General features: G+C 48.5%; 1 protein-coding gene across 5 annotated transcripts in view; it reads right to left on the bottom strand.

Moving 5' to 3' along the window:
• The window catches only part of LOC119953068 (transcriptional regulator ATRX homolog), a 608924-nt gene that overhangs the window by 55011 nt on the left and 539956 nt on the right, over positions 1–13957 (bottom strand). For all 5 annotated transcript variants that reach the window (XM_038776923.1, XM_038777098.1, XM_038777278.1 and 2 more), the window contains one exon: positions 8111–8185. In XM_038776923.1, coding sequence (XP_038632851.1) covers positions 8111–8185 — 75 coding nt within the window. The remainder of the gene's footprint in view (positions 1–8110; positions 8186–13957) is intronic.

Below are 13957 nucleotides of genomic sequence, written 5' to 3'. Positions count from 1 at the left end.
GGGCAGCAGGATTCCTCTCCATCGCAGGGATGCTGCAGGTTGAGGGAGTAATTGATGGCATGCCTGTTGGCATGCACACACAAGGTCACGGGCAGTGCCCTTCATCAACAGGCAGGGTTCCACTCCCTGAATGTTCAACTTGTTTGCGACTACTACCTCTGGATCATGCACGAGTGTGCACACTTCCCCAGGAGTATGCACATCAGCTACATCTTGGGACACTCAGAGATCCCTGGTGTCTTTAGAATTATAGAATTTACAGTGCAGAAGGAGGCCATTCAGCCCATCGAGTCTGCACCGGCTCTTGGAAAGAGCACCCTACCCAAGGTCAACAACTCCACCCTATCCCCATAACCCAGTAACCCCACCCAACACTAAGGGCAATTTTGGACACTAAGGGCAATTTATCATGGCCAATCCACCTAACCTGCACATCTTTGGACTGTGGGAGGAAACCAGAGCACCCGGAGGAAACCCACGCACACACGGGGAGGATGTGCAGACTCCGCACAGACAGTGACCCAAGCCGGAATCGAACCTGGGACCCTGGAGCTGTGAAGCGATTGTGCTATCCACAATGCTACCGTGCTGCCCAGGACTACCCCAGGATGACAGGTTGCCTCTTGGGAGATAAGGGATACCCACTAAGGTCCTGGCTAATGACGCCAATGAGGAAGCTGGAGACCAATGCGGAGACCCGGTGTAACGAGGCTCATGTTGCCACCCTTGCTGTCAGTGAGTGGTGCGTCGGACCATTCAAAATGCAGTTCGATGCCTTGACCGCTCTGATGGTGCACTGCAGTACACCCCCCAGAGGGTCACCCATTTTTAATAATAATAATCTTTATTGTCACAAGTAGGCTTACATTAACACTGCAACGAAGTTACTGTGAAAAGCCCCTAGTCTCCACATTATGGCGCCTGTTCGGGTACACTGAGGGAGAATTCAGAATGTCCAAATTACCTAACAGCACATCCTTCGGGAATTGTGGGAGGAAACAGGAGCACCTGGAGGAAACCCACGCAGACGCAGGGAGAATGTGCAGACCCCACACAGACAGTGACCCAAGCCGGGAATCTAACCTGGGACCCTGGAGCTTTAAGCAACACTGCTACCCACTGTGCTACCGTGCTGCCCACAACAGTACATCGGCGGGATGCCGCAGGTTCAGGAAGTAATTGATGGCATGCCTGTTGCCGTGCTCACAGCAGTGCCCTTTGTGGTGGTCTTTGGTGGTGATCTACTGTGCCTTCCACAACTTAGCATAGAAGCGGGGTGATGTGTTGGAGGTGGAAAAGGATGGACATGCGGCCTCGTCTGATGAGGAAGAGGAATCGGACCAGGATGAACCAGACCAGGAGAGAGGGCTTAGACGGGTGGTGGGGTGCCAGACATCAGAGTCCTCACCCACTATGAGGAATGGGCCCTGGAGGTTGCGGGGATGGCCGCCTACCTGCCTCCCATCCGGGGTGGTCTCCCTGCCCCCCCCAGCCTCCCATGAGAATACCTCGGGGGGTGTCTCTGAGGAGACCATTGTATTTGTGGCACAGCTGTCATCCACACCTTCCACCAGTGCAGAGACACTTATCGTTTATTGAGCAAAACGGTTCTGGACCTGAAAAAAGCAACCAAGATAGCATTGTCCCAGGAGGGCGCAGAACGCGGTATCCAGGAGCTCTAAGGGATGGTCATCCTGAACCTTGGACATCCAGTGGGGTGCCGAGCATCCCTCTCCCAGGCAGAAATTTCCGACTGCCGCCATTGAGGGCGCAGTTCAGGAGGCACCATTTCCCCACCTGTTTAGCACACTGGGCAAAATCGCTGGCTTTGAAAGCAGGCCAGCAGCACGGTTCGATTCCCATTACAGCCTTCCCGAACAGGCGCCGGAATGTGGTGACTAGGGGCTTTTCACAGTAACTTCATTGAAGCATACTCGTGACAATAAGCGATTTTCATTTCATTTCATTGGATGCCATGCACCCGGACACGGGAGATTCCTGATGAGCAGAATGAATACGCCGGCAAGACAGCAGCAGGAAACCTCACCTACCCGCCACTGCTGCACCAATGACCACCCCAGAATACGGATGCATTGCGTTGACAGTGAGCCGGAGGAGGCCCACAGCCTTTGCTGCGCTTAGGCACCTATCCAGGTCACGGTCCGGGTCAATGGTTTCCCGATTAAGATGGAACTTGATACCGGAGCCACGATCTCTGTCATTAGCCGCCGCATGCGCAACAAATTTGCTCTGTGATGCACACCCTAGCATTGAAAGATACCAATGGTCGACTGGCGACATATACTGGGGAACCTTGGAAGTTCCCATGGAATACAGGTCTCATTTGGCGAATCTGCCACTGGTGGTGGTGAAAGGCTCCAGCTCAAATTTGCTGGGGTGTGACTGGCTAAACTCCTCAGCTTGGATTGGCAGCGAGCATGTTGAATCTACTCTGATGGACCAGATGCAGTGCAGGCAGTGTTACCCAGGGGTGTTCCAGGAGGGCCTCTGTACCATCTGGGTGCCTCCACCAGGAAATCAGTGGACCCAATCACCCACTTTCTGGGCCCAACCTGTTCCTCAGACTTTGAAGCCGAAGGTAACTGGCGACTGGTCTGGTTGGAGAAGCTGGGAATCATCCGCCCAGTGCAGTTTGCTGATTGGACTGCGCCGGTTATGAAGCCTTATATACGAGGCTCAACGGCAGAAAAAACTTTGACCAAGCTCAACATCAGCTATACCCATGTCCAGTTCGCTTTGGACATATCCTCACGAAGAAAAGTGACCATCAAAACGCAAAGGGGGTTGTATGAATATACCAGGCTCCCATTTGGGTCCCCTCGGTACGTGCCATATTCCAGAAGGTGATGTAAAACACCCTCTGAGGGTTGCTACAGGTGGCAGTTTACCTGCTCAATGTGCTGACCACCGGTTTCTCTGACCAGGAGCATCTGAAAAACCTGGACACAGTGTTGGCTTCGCAGGTTCGAGGCGGCATTGGATGAGGTAGTTGCATTTTATGGACTCATTACCGGTAACAGCAGCCCAAGTAAAGGCTTGGACATGACAGACCTGCTGCTGGCCGGGGCCCGCCACATCATGCTGTATGGGGCCCAGCACCATGCCTTCCCGGAGGACCCGAGGGCTTTTACCACAAAAGCGGCGGAACTCAGCATCGTCCTGTGGGGTTTCCCGAATGCAATTTTGCAGGATCTCCACAGTAGACACGCAGGTGTCTCCAAAATGAAAATGTTGGCCCGGAGCGACGGGTGGTGGCCTGGCATCAACGTGGAGATTGAGGAGTTAATTAAACAGTGTACCCAGTGCTGGGAGCACCAGAAGCTCTCCCCAGCAGCTCCACTTCACCAATGGGAATGGCATGATTGGCCATGGTTGCCCCTCCATGCTGGTCCTGTATATGCTGCGGGTGTAATGGAAAGACTCGAATAGGCACATGGACCATCTCAAGAGCTGGGTGGAACAGGTACCCGAGGGCCGGACATGGATCCCGAGCCCGGTGAGGCAGCTGGACCCGGTGACTCAGAAATGTGGAAGTTCGACCAGACCGACCAAGAGTCGGACATGGAAATTTTGCCAATGGACATCGCCGCAGGTCCAGGAGTGACCGCTGAGCGAAAGTCAGCAGAGCATCCCAGATCAGGATGTTCAACCAGGAAGTGATGCTTCCCGATTCATTACATCCATCCAGGCCCAGACCGGCAGAAGCCAGATAATCACCTTTTGGCGATGAGGGTAAGGAATTCCCCCCCTTCCGTCAACATGGATGACACATTGGATTGGGGGGCGGGTGAGGAGGGGTGTTATAACACTACAGGAGGTCCAGGGACCTACAATATCAGAGTCCCTGTGGCCTCACTTGAATATGATCTATCAAAGGAAAGAGAGCGGGGCTAACCCCACTGTTCATAGAATTTACAGTGCAGAAGGCCATTCAGCCCATCGAGTCTGCACCGGTTCTTGAGAAGAGCACCCGACTTAAGCCCACACCTCCATCCTATCCCCATAACCCTGCAACCCCATCTAACCTAAGGGCAATGATTGGCCATGATGTCCACGGGGAGAACGTGCAGACTCCAGACAGTCAGTGACCTAAGCGAGAATCGAACCTGGGACCCTGGCGCTGTGAAGCTATAGTGCTAACCACTATGCTGTCCCAATTCCTAGACCTGCTCGGATATACATACCCTGGCCCAAGTGTAGGTAAGGTGTGGGAGACCCTTTGGGGAATAGGAGTGTAAGGTAAGTTGAAGAAAACCTAATTTTTCTGCAGACTTCGCTTCGGAGTGGTCGCTTGTCTGAGATTTTATAGAAGACAAGTGTGATCATTTCTCGCATGCACCAGTAAATACATTCACGTGTTTTGGTCTTTTCCTAAATTTGCTAGCTTCTGGCATTTCTTTTTTAATCCTGTTTCGGAGATTCTTCGGGTGGCTTTAGAACCATGCCCATTAGTGGCCATATTTGTGGTCTCAGATTCACTGATATTTCACTCTGGGGTAGGAGGACGATGTTCTCGCCTGTGCCTTGTTAGTGGCTATGAAGCAAATATTGCTTGGCTGGAGGACTCCCACACCGCCTAGTGCTTTTGTCTGGTTGGACAATAGACCTATTTTTCCTGCACTTGGAGCAAATTAAGTATACCATCAGCGGGTATACCACTGGGGAGGTTTTACCTGAGGAGGCAACCATTGATCTTCTTTTTTAAAGATTTAAACACTGTTAGCGATTAGGAGGTTCATTTTATTGGGAGGTTAAGTTTTTTCTTACAATTTGATGAAAGATATGTGTGTAACATTTTGACTTTGGGCTTTGATGTTTGATTGTTTATAATATGGTCAGTGTTTGCTTCTGAAAATACAATAAATATATTTATTAAAAAACATTATTTAACACTAGGGAAATCATGTTTGATGAATATATTAGAGTTTTTTGAGGATATAACCAGAAGTTAGATAAAGAGAAACAAACAGATGTAGCATACTTGAATTTCCAGAAGAAAAATCAACAGTACGCCACACAAAAACTATATTGTTTTAATACATTCTTGGAATGTGGGTGCCACTGCCTAGACTAGCATTTATTGCCCATCCCTAATTGCCCTTGAGAAGGTGGTGGTGAGCTGCCTTCCTGAACTGCTGCTGTCCATGTGGTGTACGTGCATCCACAGTGGTGTTAGGAAGGGTGTTCCAGGATTTTAAGCAAGTGACAATGAAGGAACGGCGATATATATTTCCAAGGCAGGATGGTTGGTGGCTTGGAGGGGAGCTTCCAAGTGGTGGTGTTCCCATGTGCCTAATGAACAAGATCAGTGTGCATGGGTTTGGGTAATCTATTCGGATGGACTGTGAACTGCTTAATAAAAAGGAAAGCAGAGAGTATGCTTACTCAGGACATTTTCAAGTTGGCAGATTGTAACTAGTGGAGAGCCACAAAATCAGTGCTGGGCCTTAGCTGCTTGTAATCCATATTAACGACCAAGATATAGAGAGTACTGCACCTACTTTGCTGCTGATGATACTAGCTAGATACAAAGCTAGGTGAAAATGTAAGATATGAGGAGGCCACAAAAGTTGCTGAAGAGGGATATAAACATGTTGAATGAATGGGCAAAAAAGGGGGCAGATGAAGTATAATGGCGAGTATGTGAGTTTATTCACTCTGGTAGTAACAAAAGAAAAGCAGAATCATTTTTAAAAGCTGTGAACCTTCTGAACGTTGTTCAAAGAAATGCTAATATACTCATATAAGGAATAGAGAAAGTAAGGATGCAGGTACAAGAAACAACTAGAAAGGTAAATGGCATGTAGGAATAAAGAAAGAATAAAGAAACATTGTTACAATTGTTCAGAGCTTTGGCTTCGGCCAAACCTGGAGAATTCTCCATGTTTATGGAAGGGAATACTTGCATTGGAGGCAGTAAAGTAACGATGGACTAGATTGGTTCACTAGATTGAGAAAATTAAGCCCACAGTCTCTGGAGTTCAAAATAATTAAGTGGGGTCTCCTTAGAACAGACAAGATGCTGGAGGAACTTGGCAGGTAGGCACAGGGTTTGGGCTGGATTTTCAAGAAATCCCTGCCTGAGGCCAATGGACCTTTAAATAGTCTGTCACATCGACGATGATTCTTGCAGTGGGCGGGACAGGGACATTTACCCCATTTCTATGACTGGGGAATCTAGAAGAGGGCAGTCTCAGTAAATGGAGTCTATCATCTAGGACTGAGATGAGAAAAAACTTCTTTGTTTAAAAGGATTGTGAACCTTTGAAACCCCAGAGTTGTTCCAGCAACGAACCTGAAATAATTTCAGGACTTCTTCAACTAGTGTTGGTGGGATGCTTCAAGTTTAATATTGCAGTCAGCCATGCAAGTGGAATTCAAAAATGGCAACAGAGTTTCAAATCGTTGTGTATAGTTAATGCTGAGATGGACAGATTTTTGGGGCGCGATTCTCCGCAACGCTCGACGCCGGCGTGAAACCTGGAATGTTTCACGACGGCGTTGGAGGCCGCTCCTCGCCCCCTATTCTCCCCCCCCCCCCCCCCGGGGGGCTAGGAGCGACGTTGCGGGGAACTTGGCTGCCGGGCCTTGACGCTGGGAGGGGAAAGAGTGCGTCTCTTAGAGACGTCGGCCCGACGATCAGTGGGCACCGATCGCGGGCCAGTCCCCTCCCGAGTACGGCCGTGGTGTTCGATGCCCTCTCCGCCCCCCACAGGCCCCACACTTACCTGTCGCGCGCTGTTCACGCCGGCAGCGACCAGGTGTGGTTGACGCCGGCGTGAACATGTCGGGAACGTCAGGCCGCTCGGCCCATCCGGGCCGGAGAATCGCGGGTCGCCGTTTTTCACGATTCTCCGAGCGGCGTGTTGCAAAACACGACACGCCATTTTGGGGGGGCGTGGGAGAATCGCGGGGGGTGCCAGTGCGTCCCTCCCACGATTCTCCCACCCTGCCTGGGGAGCGGAGAATCGCGCCCCTGGTCTTTGAGAGAATTAAGGGATAAAGGGAGGGGGCTGGAATGTGGAATTGAGGCAGAAGATCAGTCAAGATTGTATTGAATGGTGGAACAGATTTGGACGGCTCTGTGAGTGTTTCTGCTCCAATTTCTTATGTTTTTAATGTTCAAGACATAGATTGTTGGGTATTAAAAAAATGAAAGTACATGGAGTTCAGGCAGGAAGATAACATTGAGTTAGAAGATCAGCCATGCTTTGTTATTGTCACTTAGGGAAGAAAATCTGCCATCCTTCCCTGGCCTGGCTATATCTGACTCCAGACCCACAGCAATATGAATGACTTTTAATTTCTGTCAAGTACAATTAGGGTTGGTCAAGAAATGATGGCATATCAGCGACACCCACATCCATGAATGAATAAAAAAAGACCTTTTCAATGGTGGAGCAATTTCAAAAGGCTAAATTGACCACACCTGCTCCTATTTCTAATGATTTTATGCTCTTATGTTCCTGTAACTAACCTGTATGCTTCACAATCTGTATGCTTCACGATCCCTTGAAAGAGCACCGGTGAGGGTAATTTCAAGATTAGCATCACACTTATCTGTGCGTGTGGATTTACAAAATGGCTACATTGCTTCCAAATCAATTATGCACACCTGATTCGCACCATGAGCTTTGCGCTCTGTATGCTGTTGATGGTGATTGGGTGTGCACACGAGAACCTTTTGACCAAGGTGACATCAGAAGAAACTCCCATCAGAAATGCACGCACTTATTTTGCATTATATTTTGAAATCTTACGTGACCATTTATCTCCAAAAAAGCTTGCACAATGGGGTCCAATACTCTGCAGCTCTACTTAATCCCCAAACCTTTCCAAAACAATTAAAAGTCTGAAACTTAGTGGTTCTTTTCAGCAGCTTTTGACTGAATGTTTCTTGATATAATACGTGGTTCCCATCTTTAGAAATCTTTCTTATGTGAAATTGGCAGTGTGAAGAGCGGAACTAAGAAACATTCACCACATGTTGGACTGTTAAAATAATGCCAGAAGAGAATGAAGAGAAATATCAAGTGACCGCCTTACAGGTTAAAACATTGCATAATGAATTTAGAAAATAAATTTTGACCTGAATCATATGGGCTCCGTCTTTTTGTTTGCAGATCTGCATCATCATGGTGAGGTTGCTCAGCATCTAAAATATCTGAAACATAAAGTAATCAAAATTGTGAAATTAAAGTGACAATTAATGTCATTAGAATTTCAGGGATAGTATTTTGGGATGTAAACTACTTTGGGAACTATTTAGCTTCACATGGTCTAATTGTTACATAATGCACACTGACTGACACTATAAGCCTATAATGATAATGTGCAAAGCTAGTATTTGTAGAGGTTGCAAGTTTGGACGATGCTATCCTACATGACTTCATTTACGCTCAACTGGAAAAGTAGCAGGCCATTTACTATATTAGTAATTAATTGGCCTGCTGATACTAGAAATCCCTCTCCTGTGATCTCGGTGCTCTCCCACTGCACTGTCCATTGTGCTGTGGGATCCATTGTACTTACATAGCTTATATATTACATATTTACATAATGTTTAAATATTTATTACAGTCTGAAACATTTTAAATGTACACATATTGGGCAAAAGGCAAAAATAATTTCAGGTTCATATTAATGATAATTTCAAAGTTCAGTTAGAGAATCAATACTTTGGTCAGGAACATATGAAAATGACGGTTTTATTAGAAGTAAACCAATGATAAGGCAGAGAGGAGATCCTGCTGAGAGTCTTCGGAGCTTGGTGCTAAATGAAAAGCAGAGGCTTGAGGGTAGTAATTTCAGGATTATTATACAAGTGACAAAGCAATAAATAGGTCTGCAGAATGACAATCTCAAGAGGTCTGAAATATTAAGTCTGAAATACATTATGGGTGGGATTCTCCGACCACATTTGCCTTGCCCGAGATTAATGGAGTTCTCCATTGCACGTGGCTCGCCCGTGGCGTTCCTGCAGCGGGCAGGGCGAGTGAATCCACCCCTATAGTTTGACAGAACTCTGATTGGTCCCTATGTGAAGTGTTGCATTCAGTTCCACATCCTGGGAAGCATATATTAACCTTGGATTGGCTACAGGGATGGACTGAAATTATACCAAGGTCAAAAAGGGGATAGATTATGAGGGAAGCCTTGCATTCCAATTAATATAGAAGATGAAGGGGTGATATAACTGATATGTTTAAGACAACTATAAGATTTACATAGACATAGAACAGTACAGCACAGAACAGGCCCTTCGGCCCTCGATGTTGTGCCGAACAATGATCACCCTACTCAATCCCACGTATCCACCCTATACCCGTAACCCAACAACCCCCCCCCCCCAACCTTACTTTTAAGGACACTATGGGCAATTTAGCATGGCCAATCCACCTAACCCGCAAATCTTTGGACTGTGGGAGGAAACCGGAGCACCCGGAGGAAACCCACGCACACACGGGGAGGACGTGCAGACTCCGCACAGACAGTGACCCAGCCGGGAACCGAGCTTGGGACCCTGGAGCTGTGAAGCATTTATGCTAACCACCATGCTACCGTGCTGCCCACGTGCTACCGTGCTACCCACATTTAATATGATAGATGGGAAGAAATTATTTCTTCTGGTGGGAGAGACCCGAACAAATGACCATAACCTTAAAATTAGAGCTAGGCTGTTCGGAGGTGCTTCAGAAAGCATTCTTTATATTATGATGCGCCCAATCTTGCCAAAATTTGGCAAAGTGTCAGTTAAGATGTGAAAACCGGTGTGAAAACCATTGCACCAGCAGGAAATCTCATGGAATATAGAGCCTCTTTTTTTTAAACCACATAAATCAAATTGTGGCTGCCTCCCGCTGATTTCGCCAAGGTGATCTCTTATCCAGCCATCTCGCACCTGTCACAAGGTCCTCTTCCACTTCCCACCCTGCGTCCCTCCCATCAATCCAAATGATCTCCCCAGTATCTACTCTGCTCCTCACATCCCCGCTCCCACTCAAGTCCCATGCATGCCATACCTCATCACCATCTGAACTGGCAGAACTCCCATCTACGCTCTCCCCATCAAACACATTGCAGGACAAACCCGAGCATAACAGTCGTGAACAGGCACAGCCACCTGGTGTCATGCGTGAGCTCAGATGCTTCATCCCCATTTGAAGAAAGAACCATTGAAGAGGCCAGGGAGGCGCAAGGCCATGTCTGTGCAGAGGGTGAAGTGGGGGCTAGAGACAAAAGTGAGAACCCTCAGGACACACTCATTCTTCCTCCATAACGTACCCATCTCCCATCCCTTGCAGGGCAATCAGTCAACCAGCCCAACAATCCTGGCACCCCCTAGAGACCACAGACACAAATATCTCCGAGGGAGACATTTCGGACACCACCAAAGAAGAGGCTTCACATCTGTCACCCGCACCCTCCGCATTGCAGACACTCACACCTTGGTGGGATTAAGTAGAAGGCAGGCCTCTGGGCCACTCACTGGTGAGCACCTCACAATTGAAGATCCACAGCAGGCGCAGGGAGCAAGGACTCGGAGGGATGCCGGAGCCCCAGATTCTGCTGAGCCCCTGGCCGATGACGTTCCACTGGGCCCAGTCATCCCATAGCTGCTGGAGCAGCAAAGACAGAGTCGCAAGCATCACGCAAGGATGACAACATCTCTTCTTGGAGTGCAAGACTAACTGGAGGAGTCCCATTGCCTTCTATCCAAGGGGATGGTGCCATCACTCCTAACCAACGAGGTCAATACTGTGAGGGTGGCGTTCGCAGTTGAGATCTTGGTGCAGGATGTGTACTCTAATGGCAGGGATTGTCCACACCATGGCTCAGCGCATGACCTCCATGGCTGAGGGCATGAGCTCCATGGTGCATGGCTTCAACTGCATTATGCACACACATATGGGAATCCACAGGTGTCTGCGTCAGAGGATTGGGGGCTTCTGGATCTCACTCCAGCTGCCCCTCTATCTCATGGGGGAGCAGAGGCCCCATGGGCACCAAAAGAGTATAGGATCAGGAGGAGCGCAGACCAAGGCCCTCAAACCAGGGGACCCTGGAGATGTCCAGCCCATTTGACACACTGAGGAGCACTGTAACACCCGTGTTGTACTCTTTCCCACAGCTCTTCCAGACGTACAAACCTGTCCTCCAAATATAAATCCCTCGCTTGGACCTTCGATGTTGGTCATGGAGTGAGTGTTCACACATTTGGCAGCTCCCGATCGAGGTGGGGTTTTTCGGTCCTTTTCGCCGGTTGCTGAGGGAATGTTTTGTCAGAAAAAGGTGTAGAGGTGGTGAAGGAAGTTATACTCCACTGATGAGGTCAGTGGATGGATTTGTGGACCAGAAGTGGGTTTAGAAGAAAGGACCTCAAGAGCAAGAAACTCTTCATGCGACACAATATTCGGCAATTGTCATCTCTGACCATGTGCCACATTGAGTGGATTTGCAAGTGTACCAGGGGACATCCAGAGCCCGCAATGGAGATTAGACGTGGAGTTGCTGGCAGATGAGGAGGTATGTGAGTGGGTGAGGGCTGCTTTTTGGGGGAACAACAACGTGTCAGAATAGAGGAGGGAGATAGAGAACCTAGTGGAGTTGTGTAACGATAACAATCTCTCCCTCAGTGCCAGCAAAACTAAAGATTTACCAGGATGTTGCCTGGAATGGAAGGAAAACTTATGAGGAAAGGCTGAGGGACTTGAGGCTGTTTTCGTTAGAGAGAAGGTTAAGAGGTGACTTAATTGAGGCATACAAGATGCTCAGAGGATTAGATAGGGTGGACAGTGAGAGCCTTTTTCTTTGGATGGTGATGGCTTGCACGAGGGAACATTGCTTTAAATTGAGGGGAGACAGAGTAGTAGGGGCGTGGAATGTCCTGCCTGCACCGGTAGTGGACTCGCCAACATTAAGGGCATCTAAATGGTCATTGCATGAACATATGGTTGATAATGGAATAGTGTAGATGGGCTTTAAATTGGTTTCACAGATCGGCACAACATCGAGGGTCGAAGGTCGAAGGTCCTGTACTCACTGTAATGTTCTACTGTCTATTGTCTATAAAGATCCAGTCATTGACTTCAGGAAGCAAAGTACTGTACATACCCCGGTCTGCATCAATGGGGCTGAGGTGGAGCTTAAAATTCCTAGGTGCACATCACCAAAAATCTGTCCTGGTCTACCCACGTCGAGGCTACGATCACAAAAGCACAACAGCGCCTACACTTGCTCAGGAAATTAAGGAAATTCGGCATGTCAACACTGACTTTTACCAACTTTTACAGATGCACTATAGAAAGTTTCCTATCTGGCTGCATACAGCCTGGTATGGCAACTGCTCGGCTCAAGACCACAAGAAACTTCAGAGAGTCGTGAACATAGCCCAGTCCATCACACAAACCCACCTCCCATCCACTGACTCTATCTACACTTCCCGCTGCCTTAGGAAAGAAGGCAGCATAATCAAAGACCCTTCACTCTTCCAACTTCATCCATCGGGCAAGAGATACAAAAGTCTGAGAACACGCACAAAAAGATTCAGAAACAGTTTCTGCCCCGTTGTTACCAAACTCCTAAACGACCCTCTTATGGATTGATCTGATTAACACTACACCCTGTATGCTTCACCCGATGTCTATGCATTTACATTGTGTACCTTGTGTTGCCCTATTATGTATTTTCTTTTCATGTGCGAAATGATCTGTTTGAGCTGATTGCAGAAAAATACTTTTCACGGTACTTCGGTACACGTGACCATAAACAAATTCAATCCAAAATGTGGAGTTTATGACCCAGGTGGGGTTTCAGCCGCCACATTATGGGAGGTGCTTAAGGCAGTGGACAGGGGGGAGTTTATATCGATCCGGGCACTTAGGGATAGGCTGGAGCGGGCAGAGATGGCTAGGCGGGTGGATCAGATCCTGCGGGTGGATAGGAGGTACTGGGAGGCCCAGGAGACTGGTTTGTTCAAGGGCGGCAGAAGCTCCAGGTGAAATTCGAGTTGGTGTCTATGGGGAAGGCAATGGGACAGTTACAGAGGGCCAGGGGGGCAGTGGGTGAATATGGGGAGAAGGCAAATATGATGCTGGCTCACCAACTTAGAAAGTAGGAGGCGGCGAAGGATATCGGAAGGGTGACGCATGGGAGGGGGAGAATGCCACTGGACCTGGTGGGAGTGAATGGGTTTTTTGAAGAATTTCATAAGAGGTTACATGAATCGGAGAGGGAATGTGGAGATTTCTCGACGGGTTGGAGTTCCCCCAGGTGAAGGGCGAACTGGTAGGGGGCTGCGGCCACCCATTGGACTGATGGAGTTGATGGAGGATATGGGGGCGATGCAGGCAGGGAATGCCCCAGGCCCAGGTAGGTTCCTGGTAGAATTTTAAAATCTGGGGCCCTGCTGGTGAGGGCATACAATGAGGCAAGGGAGAAGGGGAGCTTCCTCCTACGTTATCGCAGGCTTTGATATCCTTAATTTTGAAGAAGGATAAGGACCCAGAGCAGTGTGGGTCCTACCGCTCAAGATCGCTGCTAAATGTGGATGCCAAGCTGTTGGCAAAGATCCTGGTGTCGCGAATTGTGGACTGTGTGCTGGGGGTGATAGGGGAAGACCAGATGAGGTTTGTAAAGGGGACGCATCTGTCAGCGAACGTTAGGCGCTTATTGAATGTGATAACGATGACCCCGGAGCGACAAAATATGTAGATGGCGGTCGTTATGGACAAGGCAAAAGCCTTTAATCGGGGAGAATGGGAATATTTGTGGACAGCGCTGGGATGGTTTGGTTCAGGCAGGGCTTTGTGGATTGGGTCCGTTTGTTGTTTTGGGCACCGGTAGTGAGCATATGGATGAATAGGATGAGTTTGAGATACTTCAGGCTACACCGTGGGACAAGGCAGGAATGCCCACTCTCCCCGATGCATTTTGC

The sequence above is a fragment of the Scyliorhinus canicula genome, chromosome 1, assembly GCF_902713615.1.
Source record: "Scyliorhinus canicula chromosome 1, sScyCan1.1, whole genome shotgun sequence".
Taxonomy (NCBI): domain Eukaryota; kingdom Metazoa; phylum Chordata; class Chondrichthyes; order Carcharhiniformes; family Scyliorhinidae; genus Scyliorhinus; species Scyliorhinus canicula.
This window is presented reverse-complemented; position numbering and strand designations above follow the sequence as displayed.